Source organism: Colletotrichum chrysophilum (genome assembly GCF_026319265.1).
Source record: "Colletotrichum chrysophilum strain AFK26 chromosome Unknown scaffold_47, whole genome shotgun sequence".
Classification (NCBI taxonomy): domain Eukaryota; kingdom Fungi; phylum Ascomycota; class Sordariomycetes; order Glomerellales; family Glomerellaceae; genus Colletotrichum; species Colletotrichum chrysophilum.
This window is the reverse complement of record NW_026517334.1, coordinates 277,349-302,647: the sequence shown is the minus strand read 5'-3', so window position 1 is coordinate 302,647 and position 25,299 is coordinate 277,349. Positions and strand designations below refer to the sequence as shown.

The following is a 25,299-nucleotide window of genomic DNA, read 5'->3' as shown; positions in this document are numbered from 1 at the left end:
CTTTGTCTTTGCGGTCAAATGGCTATCCAATATCAGAAATCCCATATCAGCCTATGCCGCTATGGCTCACCTCATACCGCCGCCCCATTCCAGCAGCGGTAATGTGAGCATATCTGGCATCTTAGTAGACCTGCGGCACAACTTCTTGGCTGCCAGGACCGAGCTGCTGTGTAACTCGATTCTGCAGCCGCCGTCAATATCCGGACCACGCGGAGCTCTCAATTGCCTGACTGGACTGGCCACATAGAAGCAGAACCGCCGCATTCCAGCCCCCCACTATTCCGCCCGCCACACGATGCCGCCGCCGCCGTCTGGCTTAGTTTCCGGCCATCCGTTCACCATTCCAGAGAAGTAGTCTCTTCAATGATCCAGATTGGCCAGACAAGTGGCACCCCGGCAGTGAGGTCGAATCGTGCCGTTGACGACTCCACGAGGAAATCACTCCTCCAAGCTCCAGCAGCCCTCACGTAGCGTCTGCGTTGCAGTAGTCTTTCCGCTAATGCCAGTACCGTCCGTCTTGCTGCTCACCACAGCCGTAGCCTTGCTTCTTGACCGAGCAGCACGGCTGTTCCTTTTTTGACCCGCGCCATGTGACGGGAGCCGAGCTCTGCGTCTGGCGGCGCATTGCAAGCGACGGCTGCCGCGACTGGGATACCCCAAAGTCGGTAGACGACGGCAGCGGGAGATGCGCATAACGCCGATCAAGGTTGTCAAGCGAACTGACGATACAGATTCTAGCATTGGCCGGCTTACTCGGTCAAAGGAACGAGGCTCTATTGCTTAGCGCAAAGTATCTGATTTGACTTGACTCTATAAATGTATCGCCGGGATCATGGTGCTGTAAATACGGGTGAGGGCATGAAGGCCGCGGTTCAGTTTCTGGACGAGCCAATGACTGGCACACACCACACTAGAGCGACGATGGATTACTGCGCTGAGTGACGGTTTCTCTGTTGCTGTGTTCAAACTAATTGTCTGTATCTGTAAATGTACCGCCTATCCAACCAAAAGAAGCCGCTCAAGGTATCATGTACGTTCAGTATATACGCTTGGATATATCCGCGAGCCATTACCGCCCCTTCACCTCTGCCGCAGCTGCTTCTCGTGCTCAACCCAAAAGTTCTTGCACGCCCGGTGACCCCAGTGCTCAACCCACCACTCTCCAAAACTGTCCTCGACGTCCACGTCAACCTTGCTCACTCGCTCGTCCCGCTTCAGGCCGCAGATAATGCAAGCCTTGGGCGCCGTCGGCACGACCTTGGCCGTCGAGACGGGCATTGTCTCGCTGAGCTCCGGCACGCGGAGCTGCTCGTTCTTCAGGGCCGAGTTGGCCGTCACCACGGCGGACCGCAGCCGCCCGACGTTTTCCTTCCACACGCCGATCACGTCCGCCGCCTCGCGATCTTCACGCGCCGCCTGCGCCTTGTCCACCCCTGCGAGCTTCATGCCCTTTGCGCCGGCCGCCGAGATAGCCATCCCCTGCGACAGGAACTTGTCGCGGTGCCATCGCTGCTTGCGGCCCGCGATCACCCGAGCCGCGACGGAGGCGAGGGTGAGGTAGCCCTTGAGGAAGGTTACTGTCTTGGGGTCGGAGAGGATCTTCTTCTTGACCGGGGGCATCTGGCCGTTCAAGGGCTTGAATAAGGCCGTGTTGGCGGTCTCGAGAAGCTGGGGAAAGATGGAAAGAAGAACAGAGGGCGGAGGGATGTTGATCGGCGGCGGGGCGTCGTCGCTGACTTCCGGGGCAGGTTCCGGGTCTCCTAGCAGGTTTGTCATTGTCTGTGTGGCAGTCGGAGCAGGAGCAGCTGCCGGCTTTGGTGCAGGCTTCGGCGTGGGCTTCACGTTGTCAATCGCGTCCCAGTCCCAGCTTTCGGGGGGCTTGCTGGAGTCAATAGCCGAAGGTTCATCATCAAAATCCTCGAAATCGCCCCAGAGATCTTCCTCCACCGTGGGCTGCTTGGCAATACTGGTAGACTTCTTGACGGCGGCAGATGGCTTGTCAGATGATGTCTGGCCGAAGGCTGGCCAGGCGGTGATGGGTGAGGGAGACTTTTGCTTGTCTTCTTCCTTTTTAAAATCTGCGTTTGTCGGAGTGGTGAGTCCTAGGCCTGGGAAGGGATTACGTTCTTGGAATGACGGACTCTTTGGTGCCTGTGGGTACGGCGAAGCTGGCGCGTTGAGATTCAAGGATGACAGCTGCGGCCTCGTCGGCTGAGGCTGAGAAATAGGCAAAGGGTCGTCAAGAGAAAGCAAGTCCATGGATGCCGGCTGGGACGTTTGCTGCGGTTGCTTCTGCTGCTTCTGCTTTGGAGCGGAATCCAAGGTTGGGCTCATGTTCGATCCTGGAAAAGGGGTCTGGACGGTTTCAAAGTCGCCAAACTCATCGTCGTCGTCATCGTCGTCGTTTCCGCCCTGCAGCTCAAATTCTTCCGCATCAAATAGAATGTTGGAGTCAGCCTTCTTCGTTGGTTTAGGGCTTGAGTTCCTGGCAGGACTCGGGTTTCTCGATATGACTGGCATCTGGCCCCTGAGCCTGGGGCTGGGCTGGGGCTTGGGTGAAGTTCCTCTCTGGGCCGAGAGATTCGGGCTAGCTGGTGGCTTCAACGGCCCTGATCTCCATGTGCCTGGGCTTGGTTGCCGGTTGGGCTGCTGCGCAGATAACCCAGGACTAGGTAAGCCTGGGCTGGGGATAGGTGCCAAGTTGGAGCCCATGGGCATATCGATGACATCAATCAAGTTGTTCGACATGAGATCCAGCGTCGAGGCGCGGGCAAGGCGAGTCCTGGGCGGTGGTGATGCCCTCGCCTTGTTCGTCTGTGGCGGTAGAACGAATGACCTTTGAGTAGGTGTAGGCTCGGCGACCTCGAAGTCCCCAAAATCATCATCTTCTTCGACATTTTGCTGAATCGGCTTCTGCGGTTGAGGCTGATGGATGGTTGGCGTCGAGGACATGAAGCCCGATGAGAATGAGCCGAAGTCACCCCATCCTCCGTTATTGTTACTGCTGCTGGCAGCGCTAGCACCACTTGGCTGCTGCGTCTGAAAATCCGGCCATGGCTGAGTCTGAGTCTGAGTCTGAGTTTGAGTCTGTTGAGCAGGGGCGGGAGGTGCCGCTGCCAACTTGCTACCGCCGTTGTTGCTGGTGAAGTTGGTAAAGTCAAAGACGTCAGTCGATGCTGCCGTGACCTGTTGAGGGCGCTGCAGCAGGTTTGGTTGCTGTCCAAACTGACCCCCCTGCTGCTGCTTCTGCTGTGGTTGCTGCTGCGGCGGTGGAGGGCTCGAGTAGAAGCTATCGAGGTCCAAGAGATCGGCACTCATTGCTTCGGTTCCGTCACCTGCGGATGCACATGCTTCTGGGTAAATGTTCAGACGTCCAAAGGAATCCTGCCGGGATGTTGAGCAAAAGGTGACAGAAAAGAGAGAGAAAAAGCAACGAGAGGAGGGAGAAGAAAAAAAGGGTTGACGTCGGTCGGGCGACGATGGGGACAAAGGAGGCTAGATAGTTCAGGTACGGATATCTGACCTTATTTGAATAGGGGACCCTCTAACTCGCCAGCGTGCTCCTCGGGTAGAGTGGTAAACGGGGCTGACTGATGAAGGGAGGTCCCACGCGGCTGGGATGGCGGCCACGGTTGTGACGGCGGGATGGGGGGCCAACGGCCTAAAAAGCTCGGATAACCCCCTGCTGAGCGCCACAGCCACAGCAGCATGCGGGCAGATCCTTGGCCAAAACATACGGCGAGTCCGCGCCCCTGTGGATGCGGCGGCATCCATGGATGGAATTGGATGATTGACAGCCAGCCCTACAGAATGTCTCCAGTGAACTGCCACCCCCTACTGGAAGGGAGCTGGTGTTGAAGCATGTCTTGATGTGTATTGGATTGAATATATGTTTGCTACATGTGCATCAGAGAAGACTTGGGAAAACAACATGAAATGCGTCTTGCGCGAGACATGCAGCAACTAAACTAATTCCATCAAACGCAGGTAGCTTGGTCACGGTATATCATGTCATTGAGAGCGAGAACGAAACCTGGCAGCCGGAGCCAAGGAGAACATATAACAAATTGGGTTCTTGGTCAGTCAATTTTGGTGCTCTCGTTCGCCTTAAAGTCCGTCTTTTGCAAGAAATCGATTTTCAAGATGCCAATCTGGAAGCTTACCAGGAGCGCACAAGGCACAGGATCCCTGACGGTGCGCAATCATCGGTCGGCACGGAGCCTAGGACACGCCGACGTGGGGGTTTAGCGTAGAAATTCTCGAACTGAGCTCTAAAATTTACAGATGGGCCCAAGGGTCGCACTCGACAATCCTTCATCAACCTGCTCCATATCGCAAAACGCCCGCCATGCCGCCACGAACTCTGGCATCCCTATGCCCACGATGCCAATTCACACTCCGACCTCAAGCCTTTCCTAGACTAGCCACATCGCCATGGATCACACAAACCGCGAGCTACGGCGGCGCTGCACCCAAGGCGAAGACGCCTTCGCGCATGGTTCTGTCCGACAAAGTCTCCCGACCGAGAGATCGAGATGGAAAGCCGCCCCGACGACTGATCCCAGGACCTTTTGGCGGTATGAACCAGACGAACTTCAGAGCACCCGTAACTGCGCGACGCCCTGCGCGCCCGTCGCAGTCGAACACAAACCCAAGATCTCGGAGGGGCGACTCCGACTCCGGAGCGGACTCGAGAAAGGCGCTGAAGATGCAGCGGGCCCTGGCCGGCGTTTCGTATGGAAAGAGAAACCACTTAAAGGACAAGATGCAGGAATACGAATCCTTTGAGCAGTTCAATTTGCTTCCTCAAGTCAAGACTGGAATCTATGAGGATCTTTTGCGGGGCATGGTTGACGTCAAGCCAACGGCGGTTCAGAGACTTGCCATTCCGGCCATGTTGGGCCAGTCCAGCGCTTTCAAGGTCCGGGGCGAGAAGAGGCAGGACTTCCTGCTTGCTGCCGAGACGGGTTCTGGCAAGACGCTAGCATACCTGCTTCCGTCCGTCAATGCTTTGAAGATCGCCGAGGAACAAAACCCCGAGATCCAGGCTTACAAGAAGAGGTTTGAGGAGGAAAAGGCAAGAGAGCAGGCTTCCAAGTCGAAGAGGATGTCTGCGTTCGACGAGCCTCACCCGACCATGGCTAGACCTCGTGTCATTATTCTGGTGCCCTCGGCAGAGCTTGTAGACCAAGTCGGCCGTGTCGCCAAGACGCTGTCACACGCGGTCAAGTTCAAGTCCGAAAAGCTATCGTCGAATCTCAGCGCCAATCAAATCCAGCGCAATCTCTACTCCCCTCGCGGTGTGGACATGATCATCGCGACACCTCACCTGCTTGCCTCCATGGCAGACTCAGATCCCAACATCCTGTCACAAGTCACGCACTTGGTTGTCGATGAGGCCGACTCCTTGTTTGACCGAAGCTTCGCGCCTGTCACTACCTCAATTATTGACAGAGCAATGCCCTCGCTGCAGAAGTTCGTCCTCTGCTCGGCCACCATCCCCAAGAGACTGGACAACTACCTTGCCAACAACTTCCCTAACATGACCCGAATCACAACACCAAACCTCCATGCCATCCCTCGTCGTGTACAAATGGGTGTCATCGACGTTGTCAAGGATCCGTATCGCAACAACAAGAATCTCGCTTGCGCCGATGCTATTTACACCATTGGCCGGGAGGCATCGAAACATGAAGGGCCCGTCCAGGACGAGATTGATGTCCGTCGCATCATGGTGTTTGTCAACGAGCGCGAAAAGACCACAGAAGTTGCCGACTACCTGCGCTCCAAGGGCATTGACGCCATTGCCCTCAACAGAGACACGGCCGACATGCGTCAGTCGGAAATGCTCTCATCGTTCACCTCTGCGGAGCCTTTACGTGCCGTCCCCTCTCAATCCTCCGTTCAAGGCAAGCGGTCTCTACCCAACACCAAGGTCATCGTTGCCACCGATCTTGCTTCACGAGGTATCGACACTTTGGCAGTTCGTCACGTAATTCTGTACGATGTGCCGCACACCACAATCGACTTCATCCACCGTCTGGGGCGTGCAGGTCGTATGGGACGCCGTGGAAGAGGTATTGTCCTCCTCGGAAAGGACGACAAGAAGGACGTTGTTGCCGAGGTGAAGGAGAGCATGTTCATGGGACAAGCCCTGATTTAGGTTTGGGTCTCACATTTGTACAACACGATGTAAGAATATCATGTATACCAGAAAAGGGGATCACGATACGAGGTTATGGACGCATATATCTGAGATAGACTTGAGTTGGTGTCATCGGGGACGCAAAGGTCTCAACTCCGAGCTTAATTATCACTCCAGAAAAATCGCACGTTCGAGTAAAATCTTATCCGTATGATGGGTACATCAAAGCAAATGGTCTAGTTAATTACAACTCTCTAGCCTCCAATTGAGGCGCGACGTTGACAATGTGGCTGGTGGTGTGGCGCTAGCTCTGCTTTCAATTCGACGGCGGGTGGGTCATGACGGATTGAGCATCGTGGAAGGTGCGCGACGCGTTTCCCTCCCACACATCAAAATATCACAGACCCTCGCCATCCTTATCCTCAGCCACGCCCCCATCCTCAAGGTCGTAGCTCCGCCACTCGAGATATATCGATTTGCCGAATATCACTCCGAATTATCATACCCAATCCGCACCAATATCTCAGTAATTCGAAAGCATGCCGCGACCCAAGCGAACGCGTCGCGCCCCAGCCGCTTCAGCTGTCGCCGCTGTGACTGCTGTCGCGACCGAGGATAAATCGAGCCCCGCGCCTGCTTCGGGCAGCGACATTTACAGCCATAGCGATCGCGAACATTCGGTCATCAGGAAGGAGCATGAGGAGGAGACGCGCCTACGCAGGAGCACAAGTTTGCGCCAGCGGAAGGCGGCAGGTGGCGCATCAGACGAGGCTACGGAAGGCACCAAGAACAACAATAGGAAGCCGTCGGAGGACCAGCAGAAGTCCGACTCGTCAGTTGAGGCGGGACGGAAGACACGCGCGACACCGGTGCAGCAACAGAGGGATACCACGGGCTTAGACTTGGATGACGACTTGTTCGGACTCGATACCACGATGGACGACGATGATGATCCCGCCGCTGCGCCGCCGAGTGCGCCCCGCTCTGACACCTCGACCTTCTCGACCTTCAGTGTGAGCAACTTTCGGCGTCGCGGTCGCGCGCCGAGTATCAGCATCAACAAGGACGACAACCCCATCAGGCCGAGCAGTCGCGGGATCAGCACGCCAGGCATTAGCTCCATGTTCAACATCGGCAACTTCAGGCGCAGACAGAGGGAGCCGAGTATCTTGGGAACGGCACAGAAGGAGCGTGCTCAGCGTCCGCTGGAGCCATCGTCCGAACCTGAGTCTGGGGACGAAAATGAGGATGACTTCAACCCAGAGGCCGAGTCGACCCCCATCAACAACCGTCGCAGGACGCAGCCGCCACCTGCAGTTGAGCCTGACTCTGAGTCGGAGGCTGAGCCGGTGACCGATTCTCAACAGGTTTTGGCACCAGATTCACAACCCGAAAGGGAGGCCGCGGCTACTTCCAGTGCGAAGTCTCGGAAGCGGAAGAGTGTAGAAAGCCATGACGATGAAGACCGTCCTGGCAAGGCTTCGCGGACAGAGCCTGAGCAGCCCGAGCTGATCGATGACGACAGCGACTCGTCTCTGTCTGACTTGCCTTCCCTTGTGATGACTCCTACACGGGCATCAAACATCCCTCGCCCAGTCACGCCCAACCAGGATGAGATTATGGCACCGCCCGAGAGCAGTGGCTCCGAAGATAACGAGGCGTGGCCCGACATCCACACATTAGCCAAGCATCGCCGTCGTCGCGCCTCGCCGACTACGCCGATGCGGGACGGCAACATGTCTGATGTCTCATCCCCGCCCTCCCTAACCCACTCGCCCAACTTTCCCGCCACACGCAAGAATGCTCAGAAAAAGAAGCAGCAAAAGAAGATGACGACAGCAGAGCTGACGGGCTTGCTGCCCCAGAGACGCCACAAGAAGACCCGCGATCCTTTTGACGCGGAAGACTCAGAGGACGAGGACGAGGACGTCGAGAACGCGAACGGGGCCCAGGACGACGACGAGCTTTCATACGCCGATACGCGCACGCGTTCTCGGCGGGCAAAGACGGCACCTCTTAACCGTAGCTCGGCCAACCGGCCTCCCTCCCGCGGCGGCAAGACTACTGCGACTGCAAAATCTGAGCCAGCGACGAGAAGCAGCCGTCCCTCGCGGACCTACAGTCGCCGTCTGTCTGATAAGGAGAATCAGGTCGAAGATCAGGATGCCGAGGTTGAGGATGTCGAGGATGTGGCGGATGTGGCGGAGCCTGCGGGCGAGGCTGAAGAAAGCTTTGCTCCGGGTGCTGAGGATGAGACGGTGGAGCTGCCAGAAGGCAGCGATCCGATGCCTACTGCCGAAGAGCTCAAGCAGGCAGCCCGCAAGTTCAAAGAGGTCGACCGCTGGGAGCTGGAGTTCGAAGAGGTCACGGAGGCCTCGTCACCGAATCGGGATGCGCGGTGAATGATAAAGAAGAGGGACGGGGCGGATATCTTATTCAAAACGGACATGATTATTACCGGTTTGTTTTTGCTTCGGGACAAAAGGAAATGGCGTGGATGGGAGGAAACGGAGTTCCATATCATGTTTACGAAGGTTGGGAGGGGGTTTTTCCTCGCATCGGCAAAATGTGTTCTCCGGTTCAGTTTGACAGCTCACACTTTGCATCGCGGCCTCGCTGGAGAATGGCGTTTTGACTGTTTCTTCGTCATGGAGAAAATTTGCAGTCGATACGGAAAACAGAGCTAATTATTTGCACATCTCAGCGGCGCAAGCTGCTTCTCTTCACTGCCGTGGTATCGCCATACCTACTTTTGAATGCCTGTAACGCCTTAAATCTCATTCCAAATCCAGAACGCCGCCCGCAAACAGTGGGAACTCGAGCAAGCCAACAAGGGTCTCATTTCCTGAGCGAAACGGCCTGCACTTCCCGCTCGACGGTGGGCAATAGGTTCATGAGCACATTCGGGTCGCGCAGGGCAATGACAATATCATCTGGCAACCGGCCCTCCATGAATAGTGACTGAGTCGGCAGTTAGCATTACGCGGGCCGTTGTGTTCACCGAACGGAACTCACCCTCTTGACGTTTTCGAAGCTGGCCTCCTTGGCCGTGTACTCCCGAATGACCTCGTCCGTCTCGAAATCCACATAGACCCTCGTATCGCGAATGCGCACGATGACGTTGTCGAGCCTCATGAACAACCGGCACAGCAGCAGCATCCTCTTCTCGTGCACGCGCAGCTTGACGCTCACAATCGAGATTCCGTTATCGTCGAGCTCGCTCTCGAACAGCACGACCTCGTCGAAGAAGAGGATCGGATCGCGGCGCTTGAGCAGCTCGAGGGGAATCTGCTTCTCCTGCGTGTCCTCCAGCTTCTTGCCCTCAGCGCCGTCCTGCGCCAGCGTGCCGCGGTACTCGGTCGAGTAGGACCAGTCGTAGGGCTTGACGACCTCCTTGATGCCGGCGCTGGTCTTCTCGCGGGAGGAGGACCAGTCCTTGGCGTAGGCGACCTTGAGCATCTTCTTGTCCGTCTTGTCGACGCCGTCGAGGGCGTCGTAGGCGTTGAAGGAGATGGACCAGCCCGTGGGGATGTGGGTTATGCTGACGAGGTTGTCGCCGAAGATCATCTCCGGGACGGGGATGCCGAGGGAGGCTGTCATTTCGTCGATAGGGCCGGCCTTGGAGATGGGGAGCTTTCGGGTCGAGATGCGGAAGCGGGATTGCGTGTGGGAGGTCGTCGCGGCGTCGAGGGCGGCCGGCTTTAGGAAAGGTTCGTTTGGGGAGGTTATGTGGTTCATCTTGTCGGTCGGCGATCGCGTTGCTGGTTCGAAGTGTTGGGACTGTGCTGGGGAGGCGGGAGAAAGAGGCGACCTTGAAGACTGCTGGTTGGTGTTAAGGTGAGGTCGAAGGAAGTGGCCCGGTTCGGATCGGAGGTAAGGTAGTTGGAGAGCTCTGGAGGTGGTGGTGGTGATGGTGGGGTTTGGCGGGGAACACTGGAGGTCTCAGCATCCAATCCCTGCATCTCTCGGTGAGCTGAGGGTAGACGTCACTTTCTCCACCGAGGTCACCGAGTCACCGAGGCCGTGTAAGACAACCCCATGGCTTCCTCTGCATCACATCTTGCTTTGGTGCAGTGAATACCCTGGACGTCTGTGGTCTCTGAGAGAGGAAATAGACTGCTTCATATCATCAGTATGACTCGTGGCACATCTCAAATCTAGCATCCTCTGCCGCCTCGCATATAATCTGTCAATCGCTATCCTGGGCTCTCTGCATAGGCAAGGCTTCATGGATCCAATGAGATAGGTTGAAGGGTGCCAAATCTGGAGTTCGCCTTCCAAGTGCTCCGAATACCATTTTTAGAGAATCTGAGAAAGTAAGGGCCCAGAAGGAGCCATCCTGCTCGCAGGATAAGGTATGCAACAGTAGGACTAGTAGGCCGTTCCTTCCTCGAATGTTTCCACTGAACCATTTTCCTCAGCCGCTGTTGCCCGATGTGACTTCAACTTGCTCCTTCATTTCTTATCAGTGGAACTCGAGAGGTAAAGTACGACCACGAAGACTGCAAGAACGCCAGCACATCCGCCACTTTCACTACGTCCGATACTCATTCCATTATCCACTACCTACCCATTACCATCGTTTATCTTCGTTACCATGTGGTATGACCCAAGAGAACTTCCAGCTGTGCAGCTGATGCAGTCACCGACGCCGGAGAGCGACTATGTGACAATCGGAGCAACATGCAATAGATGTCTCAGGACGTTCAAGACAGTAGCACACCGAGATTGGCTGTTGAATCTCCTATCAGCAAAGATCTGGTTGTCGGGGTCAGAAAAGGTGAAGCAGGCCCGCTACGACTTAACCGAATACTTAGCCTACGAAGGAGGGCCCTCTTTCATGTTTTCATGGCTGTTCTGCCCTGTTAAACCAGACTGCGAGCCACGGCATCACCAACCACAACATAACCCCATCGGCGGCCCGGATAGCAGGTTTTAGAAAGGATACAGCCCTAAACTGCTGGCGGGAATAGGAAACCCGGAGACGTGGAAGGACAAGAACAATTACCAGCTCACTCGGAATCGTCTGGAAAAAGCGCTTTTTCAAGACCATTTGGACAACGGATAGAGAAACTACATGCAGTTCCGTCTGGGTTGGTACAACTTTACATTCAATGGAGCCATCATGGTCTGCTCCGAGTACAGTCCTACCCAACGCATGTAGGGCATTGCCATCGTCGACTTGTTCTTATTGGACCAAGGACTAATCAGCCCGATAATGTTCGCGAGTCTTTACCACACGAGCTCCGAAAACATCCGCTTTCTCGTTCTGAGCCGGAGGTTCCGGGAGCTGAACACACTCGATACATACGCCGGAGTGTCAGCACAGCCGGCGAAGGTCTACGACATCCAGGACACTACAGTATTCGCCGCAGACAAAGCACTGACCAAGATTCGCCAGTTGCCGCCCGGGAATCGTCCACAGTCAAACCCTTACCGAGAATACAGGATTGTCCGAAAGATGCTTCGTGAAGCTGGTCTGCCTGGCCGTTTCAACCGCAGAGACGCTCAACATGCACTGAAGGTCCTCGGATCAAGATATCCTGAAGGACCGGACGAGACCACACCCCAGCCCCCATCGGCTCCCCGGCCCCTACCGGCTCCCCAAGTACATCCTGAACAGAGCACCAATGACAGAGGTCCTGACATGACCAAAAGCTCATATTATGATACTAGCGCGGGTGCGCGCCGCATGTTCGCCAGAATGGCCGGAATGTTCCGTCGGCCGATTCGTCAACCGGCGGAACCCGTGATTGAATATCGTACACCTGTCACAAGGCCTCTATGGGATAGCCATGGGAAGCGGCGATGTTACTCGGTCAACTTCGATGATCAGCCATCAGCCATGAAACTGTTGGTTAACAGGAGCAATCGCCCCTTGAGTTACGACGCTGGACCGAGAAACATCGAGGATGTTTTGCCCAACAGAAACGCTTGAAGCGGAGCTCAGCAAGACGACATGAAGTAGACAAACAGCGAAGATACTAGAAAAGCAATAACAAGAAGCGATCACGCCCATTTCTTAAGTACAGTTGATTGACTTGAGTTTTGACGTGAACGTGATTACCTCATGGCTATCGGCACCTTCGTATCAATTTCATGCCGCACCACGGGGATAAGTGGGAAGGTAACAGTCGATACGACGAGACTGATTCAAGCAATGTTGAGGGCAGCGACAGCACGTGCGACGATTACGCCAGAATATTCTATATATTAGGCCGATAATAGCTCGATGGGTTTGAATTGGTGTTGAAGGCAAAAGCAGCGAGGCTTCGTCTGGCCAGGGTCAAACACATGTCTCAATAGAAGAATACTGGGCCAAGCGAAAAATGAATAGGTGCAGCAAACTGAGAAGAGAGATGGTGACGGCGTACGTCGCTGCTTCAACTGAAGATATTCAAGAAGCAACGCTGAAAATGGCTGAAAATGGCTGAAAATGGCATGGAAATTATGAGGCTGTAGGCAATAGCAGCATCAATTAATGAGTTGGCAGGAACCAGGAAGCACATAGTTGTCAAAACAAGGCCCTTACAAAACAGCGTTGTCAAGAGAGCCACTTGACTCAACCAAACCCCGCATCGGATCTTGAAACAGTGCTTGCAAAGAAAGCAGGCTAGGGAGACATCGGCCAAATACATCTACCAGCCTTCGAATAACCAACAACGGGAAAGGTTCACGCCAGGGAGCTGACATCGCAAGCGCCCGCGCTGTCCTTGGGGGAGTGGAAAGTGGGGGGGCTGGAGGGTGTGGGGCGGGTCGCTGCCCTGGTGCTGTTCCCCCGGCAACCAGGCTCACCCCCGTTGTTTAGGCGGCTGAGCATCGTTACCCGAAGCTTTTCTTAATAACCAGGACAGCCACTCCAGTTTCTTTCCAAAATACCTCCACGGCACTCTTCTAACCAACAGGGAACATTCATCTTTCGTCATCCTCTCAACACACAGCACGATGGCCACACGAACGTTGGAGTCGCGCTTCGAGCGCATGTCTGTGAATGACGAGAACGACCCATGCGATGGCTCCAAGCTCTATTCCAAGGCTCAGGTTCGTGCCGTCGCCGTCGCACAAGTCCATCAAACCGTACAACGGCTTGCTAACTTCTCTCTCAGTCAATTGTCAAGACATCACAGCTGGCGCACAGCTCGAGCAGACCGAACCTCATCAAGGTCGCCCTCCAGTCCCAGAGCACCAATGCCGTCGCTTCGGTAAAACTCCCCTCGCAATCAGCACAACGTGAGGCGAAAAACCCTACATCACCGACGAGAAAGCCCCTTCCCTCCAGCTCCTCAAGGACGTCCGACGAGGTCGTTGAGATTGAGCGCAAGTCCGCCGTCTCCGTCGTCATCGAGCCCGCACCTCCCAAGGTCTTCCACCTCGGCATGTTCGAAATCGGTCGCCCTCTTGGCAAGGGCAAGTTCGGTCGTGTATATCTCGCCCGCGAACGCACAAGCGGCTTCATCTGTGCCCTCAAGGTCCTGCACAAGAACGAGTTGCAACAGGGCCGCGTCGAGAAGCAGGTCCGTCGTGAGATTGAGATCCAGAGCAACCTGCGCCATCCCAATATTCTCCAGCTGTACGGTCACTTCCACGACAGCAAACGTGTGTTCCTGATTCTCGAGTTCGCCGGCAAGGGAGAGCTATACAAGCACCTCCGCAAGGAGAGCCGCTTCCCCGAGTGGAAGTCGGCACAGTACATCGCCCAGATGGCCTCGGCGCTGAAGTATCTTCACCGCAAGCACGTCATCCACCGTGATATCAAGCCCGAGAATATTCTGATGGGAATCCACGGCGAGATCAAGATCTCTGATTTCGGCTGGAGTGTGCACGCCCCCAACAACCGCCGCAACACCATGTGTGGAACGCTCGACTACCTGCCGCCTGAAATGATCAAGCCCGGCAGCTCGGACAACTACTACAACGAGAAGGTCGACCTTTGGAGTTTGGGTGTCTTGACGTACGAGTTCCTTGTTGGTGAAGCGCCATTCGAGGACACGCCCGTCATGACGCAGAGGAGAATTGCTCGGGCCGACATGACTGTGCCGTCATTCGTCAGTCCCGAGGCGAAGGACCTGATTAAGAAGGTGAGCCGCATTCCAGTCAGCCCTACCACGACCATGACTAACCGTTGTCCCAGTTGCTTGTCCTTGACCCCGAGAAGAGAATACCCCTGGACCAGGTCCAAACCCACCCGTGGATCGTCAAGCACTGTGTAAAGGGCGAGAGAGCGTCCAACCGTGAGAGAAACTCCTAATTAATGACCATCATGATTCATGCATACCAGCCAAGGCATAACGGTCCTTGTAGGATTAGCGGCGTTCATTCTTTTTATTAATGCTGGATTAGGCCGGCTCTGATCTACGGCTTGTTGGGGTATGGGGTTTGTTTCCACTGCATGTATGGGAGTTGGGATTCTTCATGTCGTTTTTTGAGTAGCCAACGAAAACCATAGTCATATCATCCAAGCATTCAACACTGCTTCGTGGTGCTTCGTATGTGAGGAGACAAATTACACGAGTCGGGGGTATGGTACACGCTCTATGCTGAGCAATCTCAACCATTCATTACCTGTAGACCTCGTCAAAGGGCCTGGTGTCGTTGAAGCACGACTCCCACACTTGGTTGACTACCTTGGTCGCCTGGACGTCGTCCTTGCACCTCGGCCGGTTGAGGACGGATTGTATCGCGCGCTTACGCACGCAGTCCTGGAACTGCTGCGACAAACTCCAGTTCCCCCTTGTGAACGCCTCTCTGGTCCATCTGCACTCGCCGCTCAGCGCAGAAGCACGAATCTGTCCAAGTCAGTCTCCCCCTCCAGCAAGCTTTGACTAGGCCACTCACCTCGGTACACGCCGCATGCTTCAAGTCCAAATCGCCCATCCAGTCCACGTTCCACCTCAGGTGGTCCCACGCATGCACCATCTCGTGCGAGAGCGTATCCTCCAGATGCTTCCGGTCCCTCACCTCGTTCGCGCAGATCAAGATGCCGTGGGCGGGGCTGAAGCCGCCCGACTGGCGGTGCACCTGACCGTCCTCGGTGAGGCGCGCGGGGCACCGCCTGCAGAGGATGTTGGAGCTGTCGAGCTCGCCGTTGAGGGCGGCGATCTTGTCGTTGAGGAAGCGGACGGTCGGGGAGAAGGCGAGCAGCCAGTCGCGGTGCTCCTCGCAGCGCTTGCAGTCGCGCTCCTCGTTGGCGCGGTAGCGGTGCTCGCGGTAGTGGAACTGGCCCTCGGGGGTCATGCGGCCGGTGAGGACGTTGAAGTAGTTCATCCACCACTTGGTCTGCGGGTTGAAGCCGGTGCGGGCGGGATCGTTGCGCAGCTCGCGAGGGAGTCCTTCGGCTGGCGGCGCTGTTTGTGTCTGGGAGGGGGCTTCGGAAGCCATTGTGGGCGATTGATGCTGCGGCTATTGAGGAGTGGGAGGGGGCTTTCGACGAGGTTGCAGGCGAGAAGCGGTCTTTCGGCGCGAGTTGGAGTTGTTGGTTGATGATGGCTGAGGTAAGGATGGGGTAGGTTGATTGGAGGTTGGACGGAAATTTTGGCTGTTATCGATAACGAGTCTAGGTGCATCGTGCATGTGGTGACAACGCCTAATTTAGTGGACCGACTCAGTTGTCGATGATTTGAACATTCCAGCACATGGGCGATCGAGTATGACGTTCTAATAGGATTGAATTGTACATATGAATCACAGACAAATATGGGTTTGAAGATATTGATCATCGTTAGGTTTTCTCACCGTCAGTCCGTTTTGTTCAATGGAGTAAACATCTCAAATGGAGATCATGTACCAAAGACAAATGGGCGGATCTTTAAACGACATCCGTCGAGTAATCGACACCTACACTTATTAAGCCATGAGTTGAAGTTAGCGACTAGAATACCCATTTCCGTCTCTATCAACGTCCCTTTCATCGGCTTTAGTCGTCTTCGACAGTTCTGAATCCTGTGGGCTTTTTTTGCCAGAGTCCACTGCCAAGTTGTGGCTTGCGATTTTGGTGTATGAAGTGCCTCTTAATTAGCTACCCAGGTACAGTAACACAGGTCAGGGAAGGCGCGCCCTACCGGAAGACACTGCAGTTTCAAATGCACATTCAAGCGGTCAAACGCCCAATTACCCGATTCATGATCTCATTCTTCCCAGACCCAAACAGGGGTTAAGAAAAGGCGGCATGCCAACGCTCTGCTGAAGATGCCGCTAGCCCCGGGTTTTAGTGGCATTACCCGCCATCTCATAGGCCCGCGCAGCCTACCGACCCCCGTGTTCCCGTCCTTGCACCGGTCGATCCCGACATCGGGGCCATACAGGGTGATTTTTTTTTCTCTTGCCAACCCGCACGGCAGTCAGAGTCATTCCCGCGACGACAAAGGGCGCGACCAGGGGCCTTGGACAATGTTCCCATCGTCCCACAATAACTCGACACCGGCTGGTTTGGCATTGGCAATGGCGGAAGAGACTGGTCCAACATGTAAGAGGATCCAGTATTTTTCCTAAATACGTAATGTTGCCCAATTCGCTGGTTTAATCCTTGGGCTCATCGTTCTTTTGGCTTTAAATCTGCATGTTTACTGCTCGTCGCTGTTGTTCATTTGGAGGAACGTGTGTGACTAACTCTGAATCCCCTCGTTCGCAGATATGAAGCACCGTGAGGGCTCAAAACCCCTGACGGTGGTGCTCAAGCTGGGTGAGTCGCTGTCCCTCCCCCTCATTGTGTCTCATGGCCCGATCTAACTCGATCTCACAGGCACCAGCTCCATCGTTGATGAAAACACTCGGCAGCCCCTGCTGTCGATTCTCAGTCTCATTGTCGAGACGGCAGTCAAGTTGAGAAAGGATGGCCATAGGGTAGTCATCGTCTCATCCGGCGCCATCGGCGTCGGTCTCCTCCGCATGGAGATGGAGAAACGCCCGAAACATCTGTCAACGCTACAGGTGCGTTCATCTCTGAGCCAGAGCATCTGACATTAGACTGACGGATGAATATAGGCGTTGGCTGCCATCGGACAGTGCAGACTCATCAGTCTATGGGACGATCTCTTTGGGCACTTCAGGCAACCAGTTGCTCAGATCCTTCTCACCCGCAGCGACATTGCAGATGTAAGTGAGCATCTTGCCGTCTAGTGGACATGGGTTCTGACAAGGTGGCAGCGGACACGATATCTCAATGCCCAAAACACATTCAACGAGCTCCTAGACCTGGGCGTCATTCCAATTGTCAACGAAAACGACACCCTCGCAGTATCAGAAATCAAGTTCGGCGACAACGACACCCTCTCCGCCATCACCGCAGGCATGGTCCACGCAGACATGCTCTTCCTCATGACCGACGTTGACTGTCTCTACGACAAGAACCCCAGGACACACCCCGACGCGCAGGCTATCGAGGTTGTCGAGGACATTTCCAGTATTCAAGCAGATGGTACACTCAACCCGTTCCGCTCCTCACTCTCAGAACTAACACCTCCCCCTCAGTCTCAACAGCAGGCTCCGCCCTCGGCACCGGCGGCATGATGACCAAGATCGTCGCCGCCCGTCTCGCGACCTCCGTCGGCGTCACAACCGTAATCACACGCTCTTCCAACCCGGGAAACATCGTCAAGATCGTCCGCTACATCCAGGCCCAACAGAGATCCTCCCCGCGCCTGGACCCGGGCTCCGACGGCGAGCAGGATGGCCACCACGCCGATGACCCCCTCTCCCAGTCCACCGCCTCCCTCCGTCTCGACCAATCCGTCGAGAAGCCACCGCTGCACACCCGCTTCCTCCCCTCGCCGGATCCCATCCGCGACCGCCACTTCTGGATGATTCACGGCCTCAAGCCCCACGGCACGCTCTACATCGACGCCGGCGCGCACAGTGCTCTCCTCAGGAAGGCTGGCCTGCTGCCCGCGGGCGTGCTCGACGTCGAGGGCAACTTTGCCCAGCACGAGGCCGTGAGGCTTGTCGTCGTGGAGAGGCTGCACACCCCGGACGCGAGCGGGAAGACGTGGACCGGCACGCCGCTCGAGGTCGGCCGCGCGCTGGTCAACTACGCCGCGCCGGAGGTGATGCGCATCCGCGGCCACCAGAGCTCCGAGATTGGCGGGCTGCTCGGGTACGCTGACAGCGAGTACGTGGCGGAGAGGCAGCACATCCGCATCTGGAGCGGAGAGAGCCGGCCGCAGACGCCTAGCTTGGAGAAGCAGTTCAAGGAGCAGGTGAAGGAGCAGATTGTCGAGGAATTCATTGCAGGGGTCGCTGGTTACGAGGGAAAGGCATGATTATAGAGAGGCTTTGAAAAGGTTTGGCATACGGAACGGGAACACTGCATGATGGAAGAGGAAAAGGCAAATGCCATGATTTGAGGAGCGATCCGCCACCATTTCAGCATTATGGGGGTGTCAGTATTAGACTTGCTGTTATGACGAGAAGAAGAAAAGTATATGACCAACAACAAAACGCCGTCAAGATGCCCCCCTCCTTGTCATCTACTCTTTTTTGTTTGAAACCAAGAAACGCCAGCCCGTATACACACGCATAGTTGTCCACCAATGGGTATTTTAGACCTTCCCCAAGCTTTTTAACCAGTCGCAAAGAGGGTATCTTCGTCACGCAGGTACTCGCCGGCGTCAGATTGCCTGAAGCACACGACACCAGTGGGATCGAGACGGCGCGCCTCGGCGGTGGAGCGGGCGGTGACGCCGAATCCGAGGGGCTTGTCGTCCATGGAGTAGACGATGACGCCCTGGTGCTCGGGGCAGTCGTCGGACCAGCGGCCGACGTGGGCCTTGACGATGTTGCCGCCGTAGAGGAAGGGCATCTCTCCGTTAGGCTGTGTTGCGCCGAGAGTCAGTGGCTGCGTATCTGAAGTGCGCTGAGAGTGCGTTCCGACATACCTTGACCCAGATCTTGTATCTCGCGTGCTCGCTGAGAATAGGGAGCGCCGTAACGTGCAGGCGGAACTTGCCCGTCTTGGTGAACTTGCCTACACGACCGTCTGGTTAGCGAAAAGGACTTTCTGGGCCTGGGATATAGCGTCGCATAACGCACCGAGACAGATGCCGATGCTGAGCAGCTTGTCGCGGGCGATGCTGGTCGCGAGGTTGGCGACGGACAGGCGCACGTAGTAGACGCGGTCCTTGATCATGCGGAAAACATAGCGGTCTGCGTCGGGGGAGTTGTCGAGAGGGGCGATGAGGTTCTTGAGGGAGCTGCCCATGTAGCTGGCCAGCTTGTTGAAGAGAGTCTGCGTCTCTTGTTCCGTGAGGGGACGCATCTTAGCCAATTTTGCGTTTCGTCGACTCTCGGTGTGTTTAGTGAGGGCAAGACAAGAATGCTTTCAGAGATGTCAAGTCCGTGCCGAGAGTGGGATGTATCGCGATGCCAAAGGTTGGAGTAGCGGCAGAAACCCGAAAAATTTCGGGCGGTCAAAGACACTACCAGGATTATAATTGGCTCAATGGGTCAAAGTTCCACTAAAAAGTTCTCGACAGTCCCTCTTCTGCTGCAATGCCCCAGGGTCCCATCCAATCCATCTCAGCATCGAGAAATCTCGAGCAGAACCAGACATTGACGGACAAGGCCTCTTGCCCCCTCCGACACCCGCCCGTCAACAATGTCGTCCTCCAGAGCCCCCAAACGCCGTAGGCTCACGCCGCCCCCCGAAGACGACGAACCGAAATCCCGCTCCTCAAAGAAGATCCAGAAGCAGTTCTTCAAGAGCGCCGCTGGATGGGACCTGGAGCAGGATTACGAGAACCGCAAGCATAAGAGGGGCAAGAAAGACAAGAAGGAGAGTAACCGCCTGCCCATCAAGACCGCCGACGGCCGTATCGAGCAATTCCGTGCGCTCGAGGGCGACAACGACGATGCCGCTTCCGTAGAGAGCGACGGTGATTGGCTCGAGGGTAAAGAGGACGAAGATGCTATCGCCGAGGCCGAGGCCGAGGCCGAGAGGCTGCGCCAGACAAGAAGGAAAGAAGAGGAGGAGTCAGACTTGCCGGAGCACGTCCAGATTCTCCAGGCCAAGGAGGAGCTCGCCAAGATTGCGACGGCGTTGAACGAGGACCCGGAAGAGAATGTCAGCGCCTTCAAGGCCCTGGCCAAGATCGGCCAGTCGAGCATCCCGACCATCCAGAAGATCACCCTGGCCACCCAGCTCGCCGTCTACAAGGACGTCATCCCAGGCTACCGCATCCGCCCCGTTGCCGAGGACGCCCCGGCCGAGAAGCTGTCCAAGGAGGTCCGCAAGCTGCGCGCCTTCGAACAGGCACTCGTCTCGGGCTACCAGGGCTACGTGAAGGAGCTCGCGAAATGGGCCAAGCTCGACATCCCCGCCACTCGCAAGAACGGGCAGAGCATCTCGAGCGTCGCCATCGCCTGCGCGTGCACGCTTATCAACGCCGTGCCGCACTTCAACTTCCGCACCGACCTGCTCAAGATCCTCGTCGGCAAGCTCTCGAAGCGCAAGGTCGACGCCGACTTTGTCAAGTGCCGCCGCGCCATCGAGACGCTCTTCAAGGAGGACGAGGAGGGCCGCCCCGCCATGGAGGCCGTCGCGCTGCTCGCCAAGATGATGAAGGCGCGCGAGTTCGCCGTCGACGAGACCGTGGTCAACCTGTTCCTGCACCTGCGTCTGCTGGACGAGTTCGCAGGCAAGGGTTCGCAGGACCGCGTGGACCACGAGAAGGACCCTGGCGCGCCGCCGCCGCGCAAGGCCTTCAAGAAGGAGTTCCGCACCAAGAAGCAGCGCAAGCAGATCAAGGAGCAGAAGCAGATCGAGAAGGACATGCAGCAGGCCGATGCGTTGGTCAGCCACGAGGAGCGTGACCGTATGCAGTCCGAGACGCTGAAGCTGGTTTTCGTGACGTATTTCCGCATCCTCAAGTTGCGCGTCCCGCACCTCATGGGTGCCGTGCTCGAGGGTCTGGCCAAGTACGCCCACCTGATCAACCAGGATTTCTTCGGCGACCTCCTGGAAGCCCTGAAGGACCTCATCCGCCACGCCCAAGAAGATGCAGAGGGCGATGCGGAACCCAGCGCCGAAGAAGCTGCCGCCGCAGAGGAAGAAGACGACGACGATGCCGTGGCGCGCAACACTACCCGTGAAGCTCTCCTCTGCACAGTAACCGCCTTCGCTCTGCTCGCAGGCCAAGACGCGCACAACTCCCGCTCCGAGCTGCACCTCGACCTCTCCCACTTCGTCACCCATCTCTTCACCTCCCTCCCCGCGCTCTCCATGAACCCCGACCTCGAGCTCACCTCCAAATCCCTGCACATCCGCCCCGGCGCCACGCGCGACAACCGTGTAAACCTGCAGACCACAACGGTCCTCCTCCTGCGCTGCCTGACGGCCGTGCTGCTGCCCACATACCAGATCCGCTCCGTACCACCGCTGCGACTCGCGGCCTTCTCGAAGCAACTCATGTCGGCGGCGCTGCACACCCCTGACAAGTCCACACAGGCGGTGCTGGCATTACTGCAGGATGTGGCGCACACGCACGGAAAGAAGATCAGCGCGCTGTGGAGGACGGAGGAGAGGAAGGGCGACGGCATGTACAATGCGTTGAGCGACAGTGTAGAGGGCAGCAATCCGTATGCGACAACGGTATGGGAGGGGGAGCTGCTGCGGAAGCATTTCTCGCCCCAGGTTAGGGAAGGTGTGAAGATACTAGAGAAGAGCATTGGTAACGCATAATTCTAAGACAGAGGCGTTGGGGAATAAAAAGAGGTTCCGTTCCATCGTCTGCTCGTAATACCCTTCGAAACGTAACTGTTTGGGCGGACTTGATACAAGTACGTTTGTTGTAATACTCCATGTCACTGAAGGGCACAAAATTTCTACGGAATTGTTGATTGGCTATCTATCTATCTACGAATCGGTGACTGGTCCATCAATCCTTGAGCAAAAATGAAAACCGGGTGGTTGATATCCTTGCGGATAAGGCCCTCGATGCTTAAGCGCACTTCTCAGTCCAAATCCAGGGGAACCCAATGCCTCTCAATCCTGAGCACGTGTTGTATGCACTCCTAACCTTGTGATCTCGCCAATTTTTCTTCTCTCGTATCTGGTCTGCGTTCCGTCATCGCAGGCAGTGGTCTTTTCCAGCATCTCGAAGTATGGCTGCCAGATGGCATTATTACCGAGTGTTGGGGTACCAACGTATCGTCATTATCCGAACATGTGTATCATCATAACATCGTGCGAAGGATCAATTGCTGAGAAGAGTCGGCCATGCCTTCAATCATAAGCACATGGAGGGAGGTTTCGTGTCAACTTTCTGCCTGCCGAACCGGAGGCGGACGTCAGCAGAGCATGTCTGTCAGCTGTATAACAAACAGCGTTCCGACTCCCTTCTCGTCTTGAACCTTATCAAGCCCAACGGGAGCTGCTGAGGCCGCGACCATGGCCGGTCTTCTTCGGAGCACGCTTTGTAGCAGCTGTCTCGGCATACATGATAACCTCGAGGTTGTCCTCTTGCTCAGGCAAGGTGGCAGGAATAGCTCCGAACCACAAGGGGTAGTCGTCCTTGCACTTCTGAAGGACGGGGCAGTCCTCGTTGCTGTGGGTCAGAATAATGGCGTTCACAAGAAACTTCTGCGGGTCCGTAAGTGCCTTATCGCCATCCTCATCGACATTGAACAACGAGTAACTGAGTCCATGCAGACCACGGGGTCGCTCAGGGCAGTTGCAGGTCTTGGGATCGTCCGCAACGTCCTGCACCGTCTTGGCAACCGCGGTGCTCTGCATAACTGGCTGAACAACCTTGCCATCGGCTGCAGGCAAGGTCTGCATGCTTTTTAAGAGGTCTCTGATAGCAGAGGGATCCTTTCCTTGGAAAACATCCCAAAAGGCGGCGAAGGAAGCAGGCTCAGCTCCTGACGTGGGAGTGATCGAGTTGTCTGCGGTGATGGTAGGGGCAATGGCCAAGCTAGCCAGCATGCGGTTAGCAATTCCCTCTAAGAGGGCATGCTTCTCCTGTTCAGTTCGGGAGCCCGAGCAGTTGTTGTCGATGCTGGTAAGGACAGGCTTGCTTTCCTTGCCGTTGCCAGACTCGCACACTGGAAGAGCATTCTTGCGCGGGTTCTCCACAGTCGTGCTGTCATTGTCAGCCCAGATTCTCTGACCAAGACCAGTGCGTTGAGCTGGAGCGGGAGACTTCTCAGGCTTCACATGGTCTTGCTTGTCGTGCTCGCGAACGACAGGACCAGCAGCAGGTTGAATCTTGGTGATAGAGGCTTCGGGAAGAGCGGCAGGCCGAACAGGGGCCGTGTTCTGGGAAGGAACCACACGAGGAGCAAGATGAGGCGGGATCCCAGCAGAGGTGTTGTTAGACGTAGAGGCGTTGGTCTGCTGTCTAATAGCGGGATCCAAGGAGGTAGCGTCAACACGGGCGAGATGAGGAGCTGCAGCTTGAGTAGCTGTAGAGGCTGTGTTGCCAGGAGCAGCGGGCCGACCCGCACTGCCGTCGAGGAACGACTGGAGGCTCTTGTCGACCTGTTTAGGGGCTGCGTTGGCGCTAGCTGAGGCCGGAGCAGTCTTCCGACTTGACAAAGGTAGAGGCCGGGCTTCCAGATTGTTAGTAACTTGCCAACAGAGAGATTGTCAGGAGACTTACTCATTGTAGTTAAGTGTGGCTTAGAGGAGTAAGGTCCAGCAGGAAGGCGGGGATCTCCTCGACTATATTCAGTCCGAGGACCAACAGAAACAGGTCCATTGCCTCCGATTCTGGAAGTGCCCCGTCCTCCGCGGCCGCGTGCAGAACCACCGCGAGAATCTCTTCCGGACTTGAAGTCTTTGCTGAGCTCTCTGGCAGCGGCCATCTGATCTAGGTGTGACAGCATCTTGAGAGATCTAGTACTGGCGTTCCGTGGAATGTTGAAATAAGGCAACCGTGCTTGTCTAGGAATGCCTGCGTAGATGCCTAGACGATCTGTCAAAAGGGTCCAAAATTCTCGACAGGCAGGCTTACCTGGAGGAATGAATGATCCAACAGGACTTATCGTTGAGATAGTTTTTGAAGGATAGGAACCAACGTGAGCGACCCTGAAGTCCAAAAGCCTCCGAAGAAAAGGTGAAGGCGGAAAGAACTAGAGAATTCAGCCAACAGAGCCTAGTCAGGTGTTAGCGACGCATGAAAATTGGTCGACAGTAACAGCGGTGATTTTCAGGTGACAACACTATGAATGTCGATGATGGGGAAAGTCACGGGAGGATGAAGTGACTTCCTAGGATCAGAAGGTACACTGCGCCTCCCCAATGTCAGGAAGGAGGGTTAGTTGTTGAGGAAGGAGGGAAGGCGCTGGGAGTTCCGACCTGCGACCTTGGCGAAGAAGGCGATCCTGAAAGACCGGAGGAAAAATCCAAAGCTCGAAGGACATATACTTGCCTTCCAAGATGAGAGGTTGTAGATATTCAGTTCGGTCTGCACGCCCTCCGGAAGGTGAAAACCGAGTAGCCCAAACGAAAGACGGATCGCGGTTGGTGCCTAGAAAGAGTTTGAAGGCGGGCGAGTAATGCGTGAGGGAGGGGGGAAGAAGAAAAGTAGGCAGGTGAAGGGATAGAGAAGGGCAGGATGTAAAATACCCAGCGGCTTGGCGGGGTAGGTTGCCGTACCAGAGGAAGCGGAGGGGCTTGGTGCTCTCAACTTGCTCTGGATAAAAGGTGGAGGGAAAGTGGAAGTAGTGGAAGGAGAAGAAGAAGTAGTCGAAGTAGAGGAAGCAGTCGAAGTAGAGGAAGCAGTCGAAGGAAGGGAGGTAGCCGGGCAACCAGCCCACGATGCCTTCCTTGACTTTCAGAACCAAACAAGCGAGGGAGGAGCAATGGGCCTTCCTATCCTGAGATGAGGTAGGCAGGTAGCCAGGGGAGCGGGGCTTGTCATGGAAGAGTTTGCTCGAGAAGAAGATTCAAATAGTGGCAGGCTGTGTCCTTGCCTCGGGTCAGCTGTGACATTCACAGAGGCAAGTGGTTCTGGGTCATTGTGACAACCTGTTGGTCGTTGTAGGCTTGAAAAGGGAGACCACTTACTTCGCACTTCACGTAGCAGGTTGAGCTCATGAGACATAGGCAGACAGCTGTGAACCAAAGTCCCGACGAACAAGAAAACAATAAAGCACCATGCACCTGGCCGAACCCTCTCTCGTCTGGTTAAGCACTATAAACAAAAGGGTAGGTGGGGGAA

At 55.8% G+C, this 25,299-nt stretch overlaps 10 protein-coding genes across 10 annotated transcripts; 5 read left to right on the top strand and 5 right to left on the bottom strand.

Annotated features, from left to right (window-relative positions):
• Positions 1-1,080: 1,080 nt before the first annotated feature.
• COL26b_006445 (uncharacterized protein) lies at positions 1,081-3,318 on the bottom strand (the record flags this gene model as incomplete). The annotated part of the gene is made up of 2 exons (XM_053179264.1): positions 1,081-2,108; positions 2,142-3,318. The coding sequence occupies 2 exons, from the start codon at positions 3,316-3,318 to the stop codon at positions 1,081-1,083; spliced, it is 2,205 nt and encodes a 734-aa protein (XP_053036851.1).
• Positions 3,319-4,348: 1,030 nt separating this feature from the next.
• MRH4 (RNA helicase) lies at positions 4,349-6,163 on the top strand (the record flags this gene model as incomplete). The annotated part of the gene is made up of 1 exon (XM_053179263.1): positions 4,349-6,163. One exon carries the CDS (start codon positions 4,349-4,351, stop codon positions 6,161-6,163), a length of 1,815 nt encoding a protein of 604 aa, XP_053036850.1.
• Positions 6,164-6,684: 521 nt separating this feature from the next.
• Positions 6,685-8,547, top strand: COL26b_006443 (uncharacterized protein; the record flags this gene model as incomplete). Its single annotated transcript, XM_053179262.1, has 1 exon — positions 6,685-8,547. The coding sequence occupies one exon, from the start codon at positions 6,685-6,687 to the stop codon at positions 8,545-8,547; it is 1,863 nt and encodes a 620-aa protein (XP_053036849.1).
• A 436-nt stretch (positions 8,548-8,983) lies between these two features.
• Positions 8,984-9,883, bottom strand: COL26b_006442 (uncharacterized protein; the record flags this gene model as incomplete). Its single annotated transcript, XM_053179261.1, has 2 exons — positions 8,984-9,106; positions 9,161-9,883. The coding sequence occupies 2 exons, from the start codon at positions 9,881-9,883 to the stop codon at positions 8,984-8,986; spliced, it is 846 nt and encodes a 281-aa protein (XP_053036848.1).
• A 3,207-nt stretch (positions 9,884-13,090) lies between these two features.
• On the top strand, positions 13,091-14,393 carry ARK1 (Serine/threonine-protein kinase ark1; the record flags this gene model as incomplete). The annotated part of the gene is made up of 3 exons (XM_053179260.1): positions 13,091-13,186; positions 13,252-14,223; positions 14,277-14,393. 3 exons carry the CDS (start codon positions 13,091-13,093, stop codon positions 14,391-14,393), a joined length of 1,185 nt encoding a protein of 394 aa, XP_053036847.1.
• Positions 14,394-14,703: 310 nt separating this feature from the next.
• ATP23 (Mitochondrial inner membrane protease atp23) lies at positions 14,704-15,523 on the bottom strand (the record flags this gene model as incomplete). The annotated part of the gene is made up of 2 exons (XM_053179259.1): positions 14,704-14,931; positions 14,981-15,523. The coding sequence occupies 2 exons, from the start codon at positions 15,521-15,523 to the stop codon at positions 14,704-14,706; spliced, it is 771 nt and encodes a 256-aa protein (XP_053036846.1).
• A 1,251-nt stretch (positions 15,524-16,774) lies between these two features.
• Positions 16,775-18,399, top strand: COL26b_006439 (uncharacterized protein; the record flags this gene model as incomplete). The annotated part of the gene is made up of 5 exons (XM_053179258.1): positions 16,775-16,823; positions 16,884-17,071; positions 17,126-17,236; positions 17,288-17,558; positions 17,612-18,399. The coding sequence occupies 5 exons, from the start codon at positions 16,775-16,777 to the stop codon at positions 18,397-18,399; spliced, it is 1,407 nt and encodes a 468-aa protein (XP_053036845.1).
• Positions 18,400-18,698: 299 nt separating this feature from the next.
• Positions 18,699-19,394, bottom strand: NIP7 (ribosome biosynthesis protein nip7; the record flags this gene model as incomplete). Its single annotated transcript, XM_053179257.1, has 3 exons — positions 18,699-18,950; positions 19,015-19,103; positions 19,169-19,394. The coding sequence occupies 3 exons, from the start codon at positions 19,392-19,394 to the stop codon at positions 18,699-18,701; spliced, it is 567 nt and encodes a 188-aa protein (XP_053036844.1).
• A 339-nt stretch (positions 19,395-19,733) lies between these two features.
• Positions 19,734-21,815, top strand: COL26b_006437 (uncharacterized protein; the record flags this gene model as incomplete). The annotated part of the gene is made up of 1 exon (XM_053179256.1): positions 19,734-21,815. The coding sequence occupies one exon, from the start codon at positions 19,734-19,736 to the stop codon at positions 21,813-21,815; it is 2,082 nt and encodes a 693-aa protein (XP_053036843.1).
• Positions 21,816-22,490: 675 nt separating this feature from the next.
• Positions 22,491-23,740, bottom strand: COL26b_006436 (uncharacterized protein; the record flags this gene model as incomplete). Its single annotated transcript, XM_053179255.1, has 2 exons — positions 22,491-23,686; positions 23,737-23,740. The coding sequence occupies 2 exons, from the start codon at positions 23,738-23,740 to the stop codon at positions 22,491-22,493; spliced, it is 1,200 nt and encodes a 399-aa protein (XP_053036842.1).
• Between the last annotated feature and the right edge of the window lie 1,559 nt (positions 23,741-25,299).